Source organism: Crocodylus siamensis, unplaced genomic scaffold (genome assembly GCF_052110815.1).
Source record: "Crocodylus siamensis isolate JL-2025a unplaced genomic scaffold, ASM5211081v1 HiC_scaffold_487, whole genome shotgun sequence".
Lineage (NCBI taxonomy): Eukaryota > Metazoa > Chordata > Crocodylia > Crocodylidae > Crocodylus > Crocodylus siamensis.
In genome coordinates, this window is record NW_028324895.1 from 1 (window position 1) to 12655 (window position 12655).

Below are 12655 nucleotides of genomic sequence, written 5' to 3' on the forward strand. Positions count from 1 at the left end.
GCTGCCGGGGCCCAAAGAGCCACCTGCCTTCCTCTGCTTCTTGCTACGCACTTGACACACCCCATCCGGGGCTTGGGATGTGCGGAGCCAGGCGTTGGTGGCATCGTCCACCCCCTGCTCAGGTGTCCCTGCCTTCGCCTGAACCTTCACCCCCTGCCGTGTCCCCCGGGAGCCCCCTGTGGGCGGCCCCTCCCGAGCTGGCCCGCCGGGGGCACCCAGCCTGTAGCTCCGGCTCATGTGATGGGCGCTGACCTGGCCCCGAGCCTGCACGTCCCCCTGGGTGGAGAAGGCAGCTGGCACAGGCTGGCACAGGGCCTGGTGCGGGCAAATGGCACTGACACCCTGCGGGCACTGCTTCTTCAGCAGGTCAGCAACCAACGGGAGCTGCAGGTCCTGGGCGCTGAGAGAGGTCAGGATGGAGCCCAGGAGCTGCGCCAGGTCGGGGGGCTCTACAGTGTCTGGCCTGGCTCCAGGCCTGGCTGCCCCCACGGGGCACTGCTTGGTCCCCCCCTCCTTCCACGGCCCAGGGCCTGGCCCTGCACCCCGTCCCCGCTCCCTGGGGAGCCAGTTGGTGTCTCCAGGGGTGCCGGCTAGGCTTTCTCTTGCCGCAGCCCTCGAGCTGCTAGCACGGGTTGCTTTTCCCTGCTGGGGCTGGCTGGAGCCAGGGGGTCTCCCCTGACTGGGCCCCATCCTGCTTCCCCCACCAGGCTTGTGGATTGGCTTGGGGGGCAGCGCAGAGGCTGGTGGGTGCCTCCATGCAGGCGCAGAGGTCTGGGATAATGGGACATCAGTCCCCGGGGATGTCTCTGAGCCTGGGGGCAGCTGGGAGACCAGTTGATCCCGTTCCCAGCTGGTCTGAACACTGCTCTGCTGGAGGCCCTTTCCTGCACCATCCTGGGAGGTTGTTGAGGCCTTGGGGCTTCTTGCCGTGACCCTCGTCATCTTCCTGAGCAGCCCCTGGAGCTCCTTCAGGCTGCAGCTGGCACCAAGCTGCCCAGAGTCTCCTGGCCAGACCGCACGCCCTGGCTTCCCCTCCAGGCCACAGGCGCAGGGGAGGTCAGGCGCCTCCCCACCAGCCTCATGCAGCTCCCAGCTCCCGGCTGCCCCTGGCTGCCAGCTGGGTGCCCCCCTCTGCCCTCTGGGGTGCCAGGCGGGGGGCAGCTGGGTGCCTTTCCCGGACTGCTCCAGGCTGCACCGCTCCCTTCCTCCACGGCGGCCTCGCACCCCGGTGGGAAGGAGGCAGACGCTGCTCGTTGCACCGTCACTGGTGGTGCCCCATGGGTGGGAGAGCTCCTTTCCTGGGTCAGTCTCTGCCCCTGCGGGCATTCGGCAAGAGGCCGGGCCTGGCTCCTCGGGCACCTCCTGCAGCCGCTTCCCCACGAGGTGCCGCTCCGACGCCTCCTGGGAAGCACAAACATCCTCAGACGGGTCTGGGACCTTGGTGCTGGCTTCCCCGGGCAACACGGCGGTGTCTGCAGGATCCTGCTTGCCCGGCGGCTCTGGGGCCAGGACGTGCACCTTCCACCGCAGGCTGACGCAGCCCGGGGGCTGGCAGGGCTTCGGGGCATGGTGGCGGTGCTCCGGGCCCTTCTCTGGCTCAGCCGCGCTGCAAGGCTTCCCCCGAGGATGGGCCTGGGCGGCTGAGGGAGTCTCTGTCCCACACGGAGCCGTCCCCTGGCACCCGCTGGCCGGCGGAGGCCGTGTCTCCGGGCTCCCCTGCTGCAAAGGAGGCTGCAGACGGGCGTCAGCGTGGGGCGCGGGCTGGCTGAGGGCGGCCTCAGGGGGGCTCATGAGCCTCGGGGCCCGGCAGGGCAAGGGCTTGGGGAGGCAGACACAGGGCTCCTGGGGGTCCAATCCCAGAGGCCGCACGGCCTTATCCTGTGGGTCGGATCCAGGCTCCTCTGTCTTCAGGGCCTCGGCCTGCTCACGCCGCGGCGGCTCCTCAGGCAGAGCGGGCAGCGGGTGCGAGACCTGCAGGGCTGCGTGGGAATCCCGAGGGGTGCGGGAGATGCTTTTCTGGAGCCGGGGTGTCTCGGCGTACGTGGGACGGGGGCGCTGGAGCGGCACCGGGGGGATCAGGCGGGCCAGTGACTTGGCATCTGGGCTGGGGAGGCCCTGCCGGCACTGCAGCTGCAGGCTCCAGACGTGGTAGCCCAGATGCTGGGCAACCGCCGGCTCATCTGCCTGTCCTGGTGGGGACGTCGGGGGGTGCCAGGCTGGGCCAGAGAGAGCCACGCCATCCTCCTCCAAAACCCCAAGGGTCTCCCTTAGGCCGGCCAACAGCAGCAGCCCCATGACGGCATCCCCCACGGCAGCATGGCTGGGAGGTTGCATGAAGGCAGCGTCAGGGGCCTCCATTTCCTCGGGCTCCTCGGAGATCCAGGATGATGCCGGACTCGCAGGTCGGGGCCTGTGGCAGAGAGGAGACGGGGGGCAGAGATGAGACGGGGGCAGGGCACGTCCACTCCTCCCCACCCCACATGGTCCAGACCCTAGGGGACGTGGGGCTGGGCCGTGTCCTCCCAAGGACCGCAGCAAACGTGGCGTCCAGGTCCCCTCTGGGAACAGGCCACAGGGCCCCCCAGAGACACCCCCACCCCTTCCCCACTCAGCCCTTACGGGATCAGGTCGCTCATCAGGTGCCAGCTCACGTGCTGGAGCCTCCTTTCCACCAGCTGCAGCGTGTGCTCGAGGCTGAGCCTGTCCCCAGGCACGGGGCAGCTGCAGGACAAGGAGGAGGGCATCTCATATGGCTGCATTGCCCCCGGCCCGCCTCCCTTTCCTGAGCCAGCCCCACCCCGGCACAAAGGGGCCCCTCGGGCCCCGGGGGGCTGCAGGGGGCGTGGGGCAGGGCTTACTGTGGGCACCGGGGTGGCGGCGTCTCCTCCGCGTGTCCGCAAGCTGCTGTAAGGGAGAGAGGAAGGAGCTGGCGTGGGCCTGGGGAGGCTCTGCCCCTCCCCAGCTGGCACCCCCAGCCTGCGAGCGGGGCCGGCTGCTCCTCCGTGGCCCCCATGGGCTGGCAGGGGGCAGGGGGCTGTGCTCTCTCCTGCCCCTGCCCCAGGCCGGGCCCGAGGCTACTCACCTCCCAGCTTGACGCTTCCCAGGATCTGCCCCAGCCTCCTCAGCCTCCGACGAACGCCCTGCACACGCAGAGAGCAGCGGGTTAGAGGGCAGCTCCCTGGTCCCCACCATCCCCACGCGGATGTCCCTGCCCTGGGGACCCTGAGCAGGGGGACAAGACCCCCTAGCCAGGAGCCCGGCTGTCGTCCCAGCGGGAGCATTGGCACAGCCCAGGCACCATCCCCGGCCTCGGGTGCAGCCAACACCCAACGCCTCTAAAAAAGGTTTTGTTTTGTTTGGGTTTTTTTTAAAGAAATGTTTCATGATCCAAGCCAAATCCAGTCTGAATTCACGAGGCAGCCCAGAACCATGAGCGGCCGCAGACGCAAGCTACGGAGGAGCCTCCCGTTTCCAGAAAGTGGGCTTTAAGCCCCAGCACCGAGGCGGGTACTAAACCACGCCGGGGAACAGTTATCCCCAGGAACGCTCACGGAAACTGCCTTCAGTGACCCAGACACGTGGCGTTTCCCCGCCTCGAGAAGCGGTTTCAGAACATCCTGACACATGGAGCGAGAAGCAGAGGAGGAGGCAACCAGCAAAGCCCAGAAGCCCCCTCCCTTCGGCCCCCCCACACACACCTACCGGTGAATCCAGAAACCAAAAGACCACTTGAGATAACAGAAAAACCAGGATGAATTCGACAAGAAAATCCATCCTGGTAAAGTTGCCAGGTTGGCGGAGCAAAGATACAGCAACCTCCCTCCTCCCCCTCTTTCTTGGCAACTGCCCACCCTCGGGTGCCTGGGGCCAGGGAGGTAGTCAGGGAGTGACATCACGGCGAGGTCAGAATGGGAGCCCCCTTGTCAGCTCATAAGGGCCACTGCCATTGCCTCGGCCCCACGGCCTTTTCCCCTGATCTCTGCCACCTGATCTGCCTTTTCCCCTGACTGCCACTGCTATTGCCTCATCACCACTGCCTTTTCCCCTGATCTCTGCCACTTGCTCTTTAGTTACCAAGCATCCCGAGCACAGGTACCACAGGCACCAACACACACACACTGTCACCTGAGTCAGTGTTTAACCTGTGTGTATATGTGTCTGTATGTGTACTGTGTATGATTTCATGTCATTATCATTAGCACATGTATGTGCAGAATTGGTGATAGGTATGCATGCGCCTAGGCTGGTAATTTGGGATGTGCGTGTGCCTGAGTTGGTGGTGGGGGTGTATGCGCCTAGCGTGTGTGTATGCACCTAATTGAGTTTTGTATGTGTGCCAGTGCAATTGTACAACACACCCTCCTGTCTGACAGCACGATATAGAGATCCTGAGCGTTGGCCTGACCCCACCGGGCAACACTTTAACACACATACATGGACACACACTTCTATTGCCTGTCATTATTGTGTAACACACACACACACGTGCTTTGTATCATGGTTGTGTCACACACACATACTTCTGCTCTGTATCGTTCTTCTGTAACATACACAAATTTCTGCTCTGTATCATTACTCCATGACACACAAGTGTGCGCACACACACACACTTCTATTCCATGTCATTATGTAACACAGAGACACAGCCCTGTGCTCCTTATCATTATTGTGTAAAACAGACACACACTTCAGCTCTGTATGATTATTCTGTAACACACACACACCCGCTCTGCCCTGTGTCATTACTGTGTCACACCACACAGCACCCCCAGGTCCCTCCGCCCTGGGCACACGGGGCCGAGCGGGGCGCCCACAACCTGGCAGCAGAGCGGGAGCAGATTTGCCAGCGCACCCGGGGCTCCTGCCCTGCACGTTGTCCCTGCTCAGCGCGACTCAAGGGCAGGAGCTGAGCCCAGCCCAGGCCCGACCCCCAGGGCGCTGCCGGCCCCTCCAGGGCTGCCCCGCTCCACCCCAGGGAGAGCCCACGCTAGGCCCCGTCACCCCAGCCCTCCTGGGAAAGGGCTGCTGGGCAGAGGGGGCAACCTCTGGGCCCTGCTCCCTGCTGCAGGAGACTTTGAGTCTCTCCCGGGACAGCCTGGCCTTGCTCTCAGGCGCGGGGAAGCCCTTCAGCTCCAGGCAGGCGGGTCCTGCTGGCACAGGCAGCGCGTCTCCGGGCTCCTGCTTGTGTGCACGGCTCTGCCGCCCTCCCCGGGGCTGCTGCGCGCCCGCCTGCCTGGCACGTCGCAGCCGTCTGAGCAGGGAACAACCTGGGACTCACTTTCTAGGCGACCTGAGCGTGGAGCCGGAGGGAGGAGTGTGGCGTCCCCAGGGCCTGTGAGCACGCGCCCAGCAGCGCTCCATCCCCCATGCGGGTGAGGGGCCTGCACCACCCTGGGGGCTTCCCATGGCTGCGCGGGAAATGCAGAAATGGGCAAGAAATGCAGCCCCCGCGCTGTAGGCACTCAGGCCCTGATGCTGTCTCCCACCACTTCCAGTGGGGTTGGAAACACCCCCAAGTGCTGACCCTCCCCACCCTACACAGCAGGCAGCTGTGTCCAAAACAGCTGCAGGTCTTTGACCTTGAGCCCAGGGCTCTGCCCACCTGCCACCCCTAGTGCCAGGGAGGCTGTGGGCATGGCTGAAACCCGGGGTTCATTTGTCTGTCTCCTGGATGAGCAGAGGAGGGGGCAGATACGTGTGAAGGGGGTGCTTTGAACCCCCACTGGAGACTGCCCCTGCTCGGTGCCAGGGCGGAGGCGGGGGCTGAGCAGGAGGTCGGCCGAGGTGCTCTCCATGGGAGAAGAGAGCAGCAGGGAGCCTGGGCAGGAGGATCGGGGCCCACCTGCCGGGACAAGGAGGGGCCCATCCGGGCAAGAAAGTGGCTGTGCCCCACCTGCTGTCAAAGGAAACCGGCAGCTCCCAGCAGCAGCGGAAAGGAGGGAGAGAAATCCTCCACCTCCACGTCCAAATGGAGGTGGCCCCGGGTGCGCCTGGGCAGGCGGGAGCCAGCACCACCAGAGCGCCAGGCACCCGAAAAGCCATGCAGCTCCCCTCCCGGGTCACCGAGCAGCCTGGAGCCTGGCCCGGCCCCGCAGCCCTGCCGAGCCGTGGAGGAGGGCCCCGCCGCCCTGGCGCAGGAGCTGAGCCAGGCCCACAGCAGCCCCCGCCAGAGCCGCGGCTCCTCCTGAGATGACCGGCACCCATCCCAGGCGTCCAGGAGCACCAGCACCAGCACCAGCTCCTCCTCGGAGAAGGACTCTGAAAGCTCCCCTGAGTCACAAAGCACCAGCTCGAGCAGCAGCTCCTCGGAGGAGGAGGAGGCGATAGCTCGGAGGAGTCCACAAGCACCAGGTCGACCAGCAGCTCCTCCTCGGAGGGCTCCAGTAGCAACCTGGATCCCAGGACCAGCCCGGCCCCCGGTGCCACCTGCACAGGTGAGGGGAGCCACTGGGGCCCGGCGGTCTCAGCACCGCTCACCGAGGGAGGCCGGTTGGAGCCTCCATGGGGCTGGGCAGGGGCCTCCCTGCAGCATCCTTACAGGCTCGGCAGTGCTACGCTGGCTAGCACTACGGCAGAAAGAGACTTGGGGTCATCATTGACCACACGATGAACATGAGCCTGCAATGCGATGCTGCGCCTAGTAAAGCGACCAAACGCTGGCTTGCATCCATAGATGCTTCTCAAGCAAATCCCGGGACGTCATTCTCCCCTTGTACTCGGGCTTGGTGAGGCCGCAGCTGGAGTCCTGCGTCCAGTTCTGGGCTCCACAATTCAAAAAGGATGTGGAGAAGCTGGAGAGAGTCCAGAGGAGAGCCACACGCATGATCAGAGGTCAGGAAACCAGACCTTACGACGACAGGCTGAGAGCCATGGGGTGTATTTCCAGCAAAGGAACACCTCTGCCATAGCATTTAGTCAATGAGGCCACACTGGAGTCCTGAGTGCCAGAGCAGTTGTAAGCTGGTGATCTTACCAGCGGTGGGCTTTTTTCAGAATAGGTACTATGATGTCATAAGGAACTTAAAGCTTTTCTCAGGGGACAAGGTAAGGAGTTAAAGATACAACAACCGAACGGGGTCTAGTGACTAGAAGGGGCATGGGGAGTTAGGGAAACTGATTTCTAATCCTGACAATGCCACTGGGTTAACTTCTCTGTACCTCAGTTTGCCAATCTCTAAAGTGGGGTTAACATCAACTCCTTGGACCCATTTGACCGTGTGGGCATCGACACCACAGTCTCCCAGCTTTTTGATGAGGACAGGGTGAGAGACAGTGTCGAAAGCCTTCCGGAAGTCCAGAAAGACTACATCCACAGCAACCCCTGCGTCTAATGATTTGGTGACCTGATCGTAAAAGGCCACCAGGTTGGTCTGACAAGACCTGCCACTGATGAACCCATGTTGGTTGCCCCTGAGCATGCATTCCCCCGCAAGGCCCTCCTGGATGTGTGCCAGGAGAATTTTTTCAAAGAGCTTACCCGGGATTGAGGTAAGACTAACTGGCCTGTAATTTCCCGGGTCCTCTTTTTTTCCCTTTTTGAAGATAGGGACCACATTGGCCCTCTTCCAGTCCTCCGGCACCTCGCCAGAGCACCACGAGTGCTCATAGAGCCGCGCCAGGGGTCCCACAATGACCTCGGCCAGTTCCTGTAGAACCCTAGGGTGAAGATCGTCCGGACCAGCGGACTTGAACACATCCAGCCTCTCCAGAAGTACCCTAACTAACTCCTTGCTAACCCCTGGCCCAGGCGTGTCTCTCTCGGGGCCCGAGGGGGGCCCAGCAGGGAGGTGGCTGAACTGGTCCCTACTTAGGAAGACAGAGGCAAAGAAATCGTTAAATATGTTAGCTTTGTCATCTGGCGTGATGACTAAGTTGCCCATCGTGTCCTGCAGGGGCCCCACATTACCCGGGACCCTCTTTTTACCCCCTGTGTATTTGAAGAAGGACTTCTTATTGTCCTTAATCCGGGAAGCTAGTCCTATCTCCACCTCTGCCTTGGCCCTCCTGACTGCCCCCCTACATCCTCGGGCGACTGTAACATAGTCCTTCTTGATGATGACCCCATCTCTCCATTGGGTATATGCCTCCCTTTTAGCAAGGAGACATTCCCGGATGCTCTTAGTGAGCCATGGGGGTTTATGTGCCCTCCTGCTCCCTTTGACCCTTGTTGGGATTACCTCCCTTTGGGCATGGAGGATCGTCTCCTTAAGGAGCAACCACTCCCCTTCGACATCTGATTCCCTTCCCCTCTGGGTCCTCAGCGCTTCCCCAACGATCTTCCTTAGCTTGTTGAAGTCAGCCCTCCTAAAGTCTAGGGCTGTTGCCTTGCTGCAGCCCTTTGCCACCTTACGCTGGATGGTGAATTCCAGCAAGCGATGATCACTGTCTCCCAGGTGGCCCATCACCCGCAGCCCCCTCACCAGGTCATCACCCATGGCCAGGACCAGGTCCAACAAGGCGTCTCCCCTGGTGGGGCTGTGCACCTCCTGGGTTAGATGGAGGTCCTGCACTCTGGCTAAGAACCGACGTGAGCGATCAGACTTGGCTGACTGCTCCTCCCAGCAGATGTCTGGGAAGTTCAGGTCCCCCATGATGACCACATCCTTAGCCCTCACTGCCTCTGTGAGCTGACCTAAGAATTCCTGGTCGAGCTCTTCTCCCTGGTTGGGAGGTCTATAGTAGACTCCCACCGTTAAGTCTCTCTCCCCTGGACTGCCTTTTACTCTAACCCAGAGCACCTCAGAGTGCCCCCCCTCTACTCCCTTGCTAATTAACGAGGAAATATATTCCTCCTTGATGTAGAGTGGTACTCCTCCACCTTTCCTTCCTATCCTGTCCTTCCTGTATAGCCTATAGCCCTTGACACTCACCGCCCAGTCATGCGATGAGTCCCACCACGTTTCTGTGATCCCTACTATGTCAGGGCTGGTGACAGCTAGGAGGAGGGCGAGTTCCTCCTGCTTCTTCCCCATACTTCGAGCATTCGTGTAGAGGCATTTGAGGCCTCCAACGGTTGTGCCCACTGACCCCCTAGTCTCAGCAATGCCCCGTCCCCCATCGCTTACCTGTTTCTCCCTTTTGACCATTGGGCTGGGCTCGCTGGCTGTTGCTGGGCCTGGTAGTTCATCGTCTCCTCCGCCCTCATCTTCCCCCTCCCCCAACGAGCCTAGTTTAAAGCCCGCCGAAGGAGGTTCACCAACCTTGTAACGGTGCTTTGACAGCCTCAGGTGGATGGGGTTCTGTAAGTTGAAAGTAGTATTAAATCAAGGGCCTGGTTTGTCAGTGACACTGGTAACAACCTTATATGGGGAAGTGGGACCAGCGATTCTACTGATGAAATCAGAGAACATGGCAATCTGGTCTAATTAAGACGTTTGCTTTGAACCCTTTGCTCAATTGAGCAAATCTACTGAAGTCAGTTTCCTGTGTGAATGACAAAATATCCAAGGCTGAGTATCTTGTGCCTGAAAGCTTGTCTAAATGTCTCCCAGCCATGCAGTTGGTCCAATAAAAGATATCACTTCCAAAGATCTTTGCCTCTCACATATTTCCTCGACTATCTTGGTCACATGACTCCAATATTATCGTATAAACAAGTTTATGATAAGGCATCCCAGAGGTGGATAGTGATTATAAACAACTGTAGAGAGAGACAAGTCTTAGGTGGGGAAAAGTGAATTCATGGATTATTCACTGCTGAGTTAGGAAGGACATACTGGAGTCCTGGATGCGTCCTAAGGACTTTCCGGGGCTCCTTTCCTCCCATTTCATTCCTAGCCTTCCCTTTCCATCACCCCATAATATTCCTGCATATTTCTCCTCACTAGCTCTTGCTCTTCATTGTTTCCACACTCCCAAGCCTTAGCACCCTGTGCTCACTCTAAAGCCTCTCTTTTTTGGCTCCTGCATTCATGCTTTTCCAGCTCTCCCATGGCCTTGTAGCTATGCAGTACCCAACCCCTAGCTTCCCCAGTGCCCTGTCTGCCACCAACATGAGTCTTGCTCCTACTACCACACTTCACCTCTCTCTGCATGCCCTGCTCCCCAGCTTCGGCTACTTCTTCCTCAGCCTTCATAAACCCTGATGACCTTAGCCTTCCCACTCAGAGAGCAACAGTCAGTTGGCAGCCCAAAGTCCAGCAGCAGGCAGGGTAATGGTACAATTCCCTGCTCAGCCACCGTTTCCTGGCTCTTCCTGCCCTTGCCAGAGAGGACTGTACATCACAAGGGCTGAGGAGGCAGATTCTGATGAAATTGCTTAGGCACATGTAAGCTATTCTTGGGCTCCCCACTAGAAACCAAAAGAAATCTCTGAACACCAGCTGTTAACAGGAATTAAGCTGCAGAGCACAGAGCTGCAAGTGCATGGTGAGCTGCAAGTGCATGGTGCATGGTGGGAGCCCGTCCCACCGACACCAAATACAACCTTTATCACAGAAACCTTGTAATCGTCCATTTCCTGATGAAATCCAGAAAGGCTAGAAGCGATGAAACACACAGAAAACGTACAAAAACCATGCAGAAAAACAATTACAGAAAACATACAGGAAAACAGAGTGTCTTTGTGAGCCTTGATGTGTGGATCGGGTAGAAATCCTTCCCTGGAGGTGTCACACGACAGGCAGGGAGGTAAAAAAAAGTCTTGTTCTGCAGTGACCTCTAAAATCCCGAGTCTGTTTACCGAAAGGCATTCCAGTTGTCTTGATAGTTGAAAGCAAATGAATCTTAACGTTTCTAAATCCCCAAGTTTTAAAATACCTGTGTTGGGGAAAACCAGGCAAGGGTCTTTCGAGTAGATGCGATATCTTGCATTAGACCAACTGAGTAATGCAAGACATCACATCTGCTCACGGACCCGCGCCTGCCGGTGTCCTTAGGCCGACACGGCCACAGCCAACACCCTCCGTTGGGAAAACAGCCTTTCCCCCCGGTTACCCATGTGCTTGGGGAAGGGCTCGTACCTTAGTCATTTTACGTCGCGGTGCTCACGGATACATCGCCTCTTTCCTGCCGCTCTGCTGCCGCAGCCCAGCGCCATTGCACGGTGCAGGCCTTGCACCCGCTTCTAGCTGCAAACAAGCCATGCGCACCGCTGGGAGGAGACGGCTGCATGTGTGTGCACCAAGTCTGAAGTCGGTCTGGTCCCAAAACTGGAGCATGAGCCAGGAGCAGCGTCCCTCATCGTGTGCCAGGGTATCTGAACAACGCCACGTGCGTGTGTCAGCACTGCTCTGTCCGGGTGTGTCCATACTGTCCTGGTTCTTCGTGACAGGTCTCATGCAGGTGCCTCTGGGCACGGGGCAGGCGGGGCTTGGGGTAAGAAAATTAAATGACCGCAACACTCACACGTGGGCACTGCCTGGGTGAAGAGCTCTGTGGGTGGGAGATAACTCCCCCCGCGTCACATCACCTCCCCCCGTTGCCCGTGTAGTATCCACTGAGGCGGCCTGGGAGCAGGAGCCTTTGCACCAGCCTCGGCTCTGCTGCCCCGCAGCCTCCGTCCTACTGTGTCACCGCGCCTCCCCACCCCTCACATGTACCCTGCAGACCCCGGGAGGGGGGAAGAGCCAGGCCCAGGGAAAGGGAATACCACTATAAACACAGAGACCTGCTAAGAGCAAATTGCACAATGAAATACAGCAACGAAACAGGACAGCCCAGGCATATCAAACACCTGACTAAAGATTCATAAAGTGGACGTTTACTGAAATGCATGACAGTGTTACTGATTTTTGAAAGCAAAGCAATCTTAACATTTCTAAGCCCAAAATCTTAACATGCCTCTAACAGGTAGTCAGCCCATTCGGGAAAAGAGATCTTTTCAGTTAGGTTTGATGTTCACGTTTCATCTGCAGATGGCTGGTCAGGCAGAAGAGCCAAGGTCCGGGGAGGACTCAGATCGGTGTAGTCCATGGCGCTAGACGTGTGCCGTTGTACCGCGCCTCTGTGCTGCCACTCCGGCTGCTGGAGCCCCGTGCCATTACACAGTACCGGACCATGGCTTTGCACCCACTTATTCTAGCAGCAAACAAGCCCTTAGTACTGTACTGCGAGCGTGACTTGCATACATGCGCACCTGCATTGCCACCAAGCCTGAGGTATGAGCCAGGAGCAGGCAGGACAGTGACGCTCAATGCCAGGATATCCCAACAGTGCCATGTTGATGGATCAAGGCTGTTCTCTCCTCCTTGAAATCAGGGCTGGGTGTTGTGAGCGTGGATGGAGTGGAGTAAAGGATGACAGCTACATCCCACTGGAGCCTCTTACTAATGGGGCACTGTGCACCCGCATGCCTGTGTGCCCATTTATCCATCACCATCGCCTTTAACTGTCACAGTTATGCAAAGGACCACCTCGGGCCCCTCTCCTGTTGGTACTGCAGTGTGTCTCACAGCTGCATCAGGGCTTTGTGGATCTGCGAACCTGGCACCATGTGCACCTGGTGCTTGTGGTTCACTGCACCTAGAACAGACTTTAAAGTGGTGGGCCAAGACTTTGGCCATTAGTTTGTATTCAAACTTCAGGAGCCTTATAGGACGCCAAGATTTCAGGTCCTGCCCCTCTCTCTTCTGTAAAGAAGGGTTATGAGATCCCTCTGCAATCCCACCCCCAGGCGTTCCTCCTGCAGGTGCTCTCTATAGCCCTCCAGCAAACG

At 59.1% G+C, this 12655-nt stretch overlaps 1 protein-coding gene and 1 pseudogene across 1 annotated transcript; one reads left to right on the forward strand and one right to left on the reverse strand.

Moving 5' to 3' along the window:
- Positions 1–3: 3 nt before the first annotated feature.
- On the reverse strand, positions 4–11038 carry LOC149851686 (uncharacterized; the record flags this gene model as incomplete). The annotated part of the gene is made up of 6 exons (XM_090030488.1): positions 10976–11038; positions 9066–9239; positions 3083–3140; positions 2859–2901; positions 2620–2721; positions 4–2410 (listed from the first exon to the last, which is right to left on the reverse strand). Coding segments are annotated over exons 1-6 (2847 nt in total), but the record flags the coding sequence as incomplete, so codon positions are not given.
- On the forward strand, positions 5367–7196 carry LOC149851687 (uncharacterized; annotated as a pseudogene).
- Positions 11039–12655: the final 1617 nt, after the last annotated feature.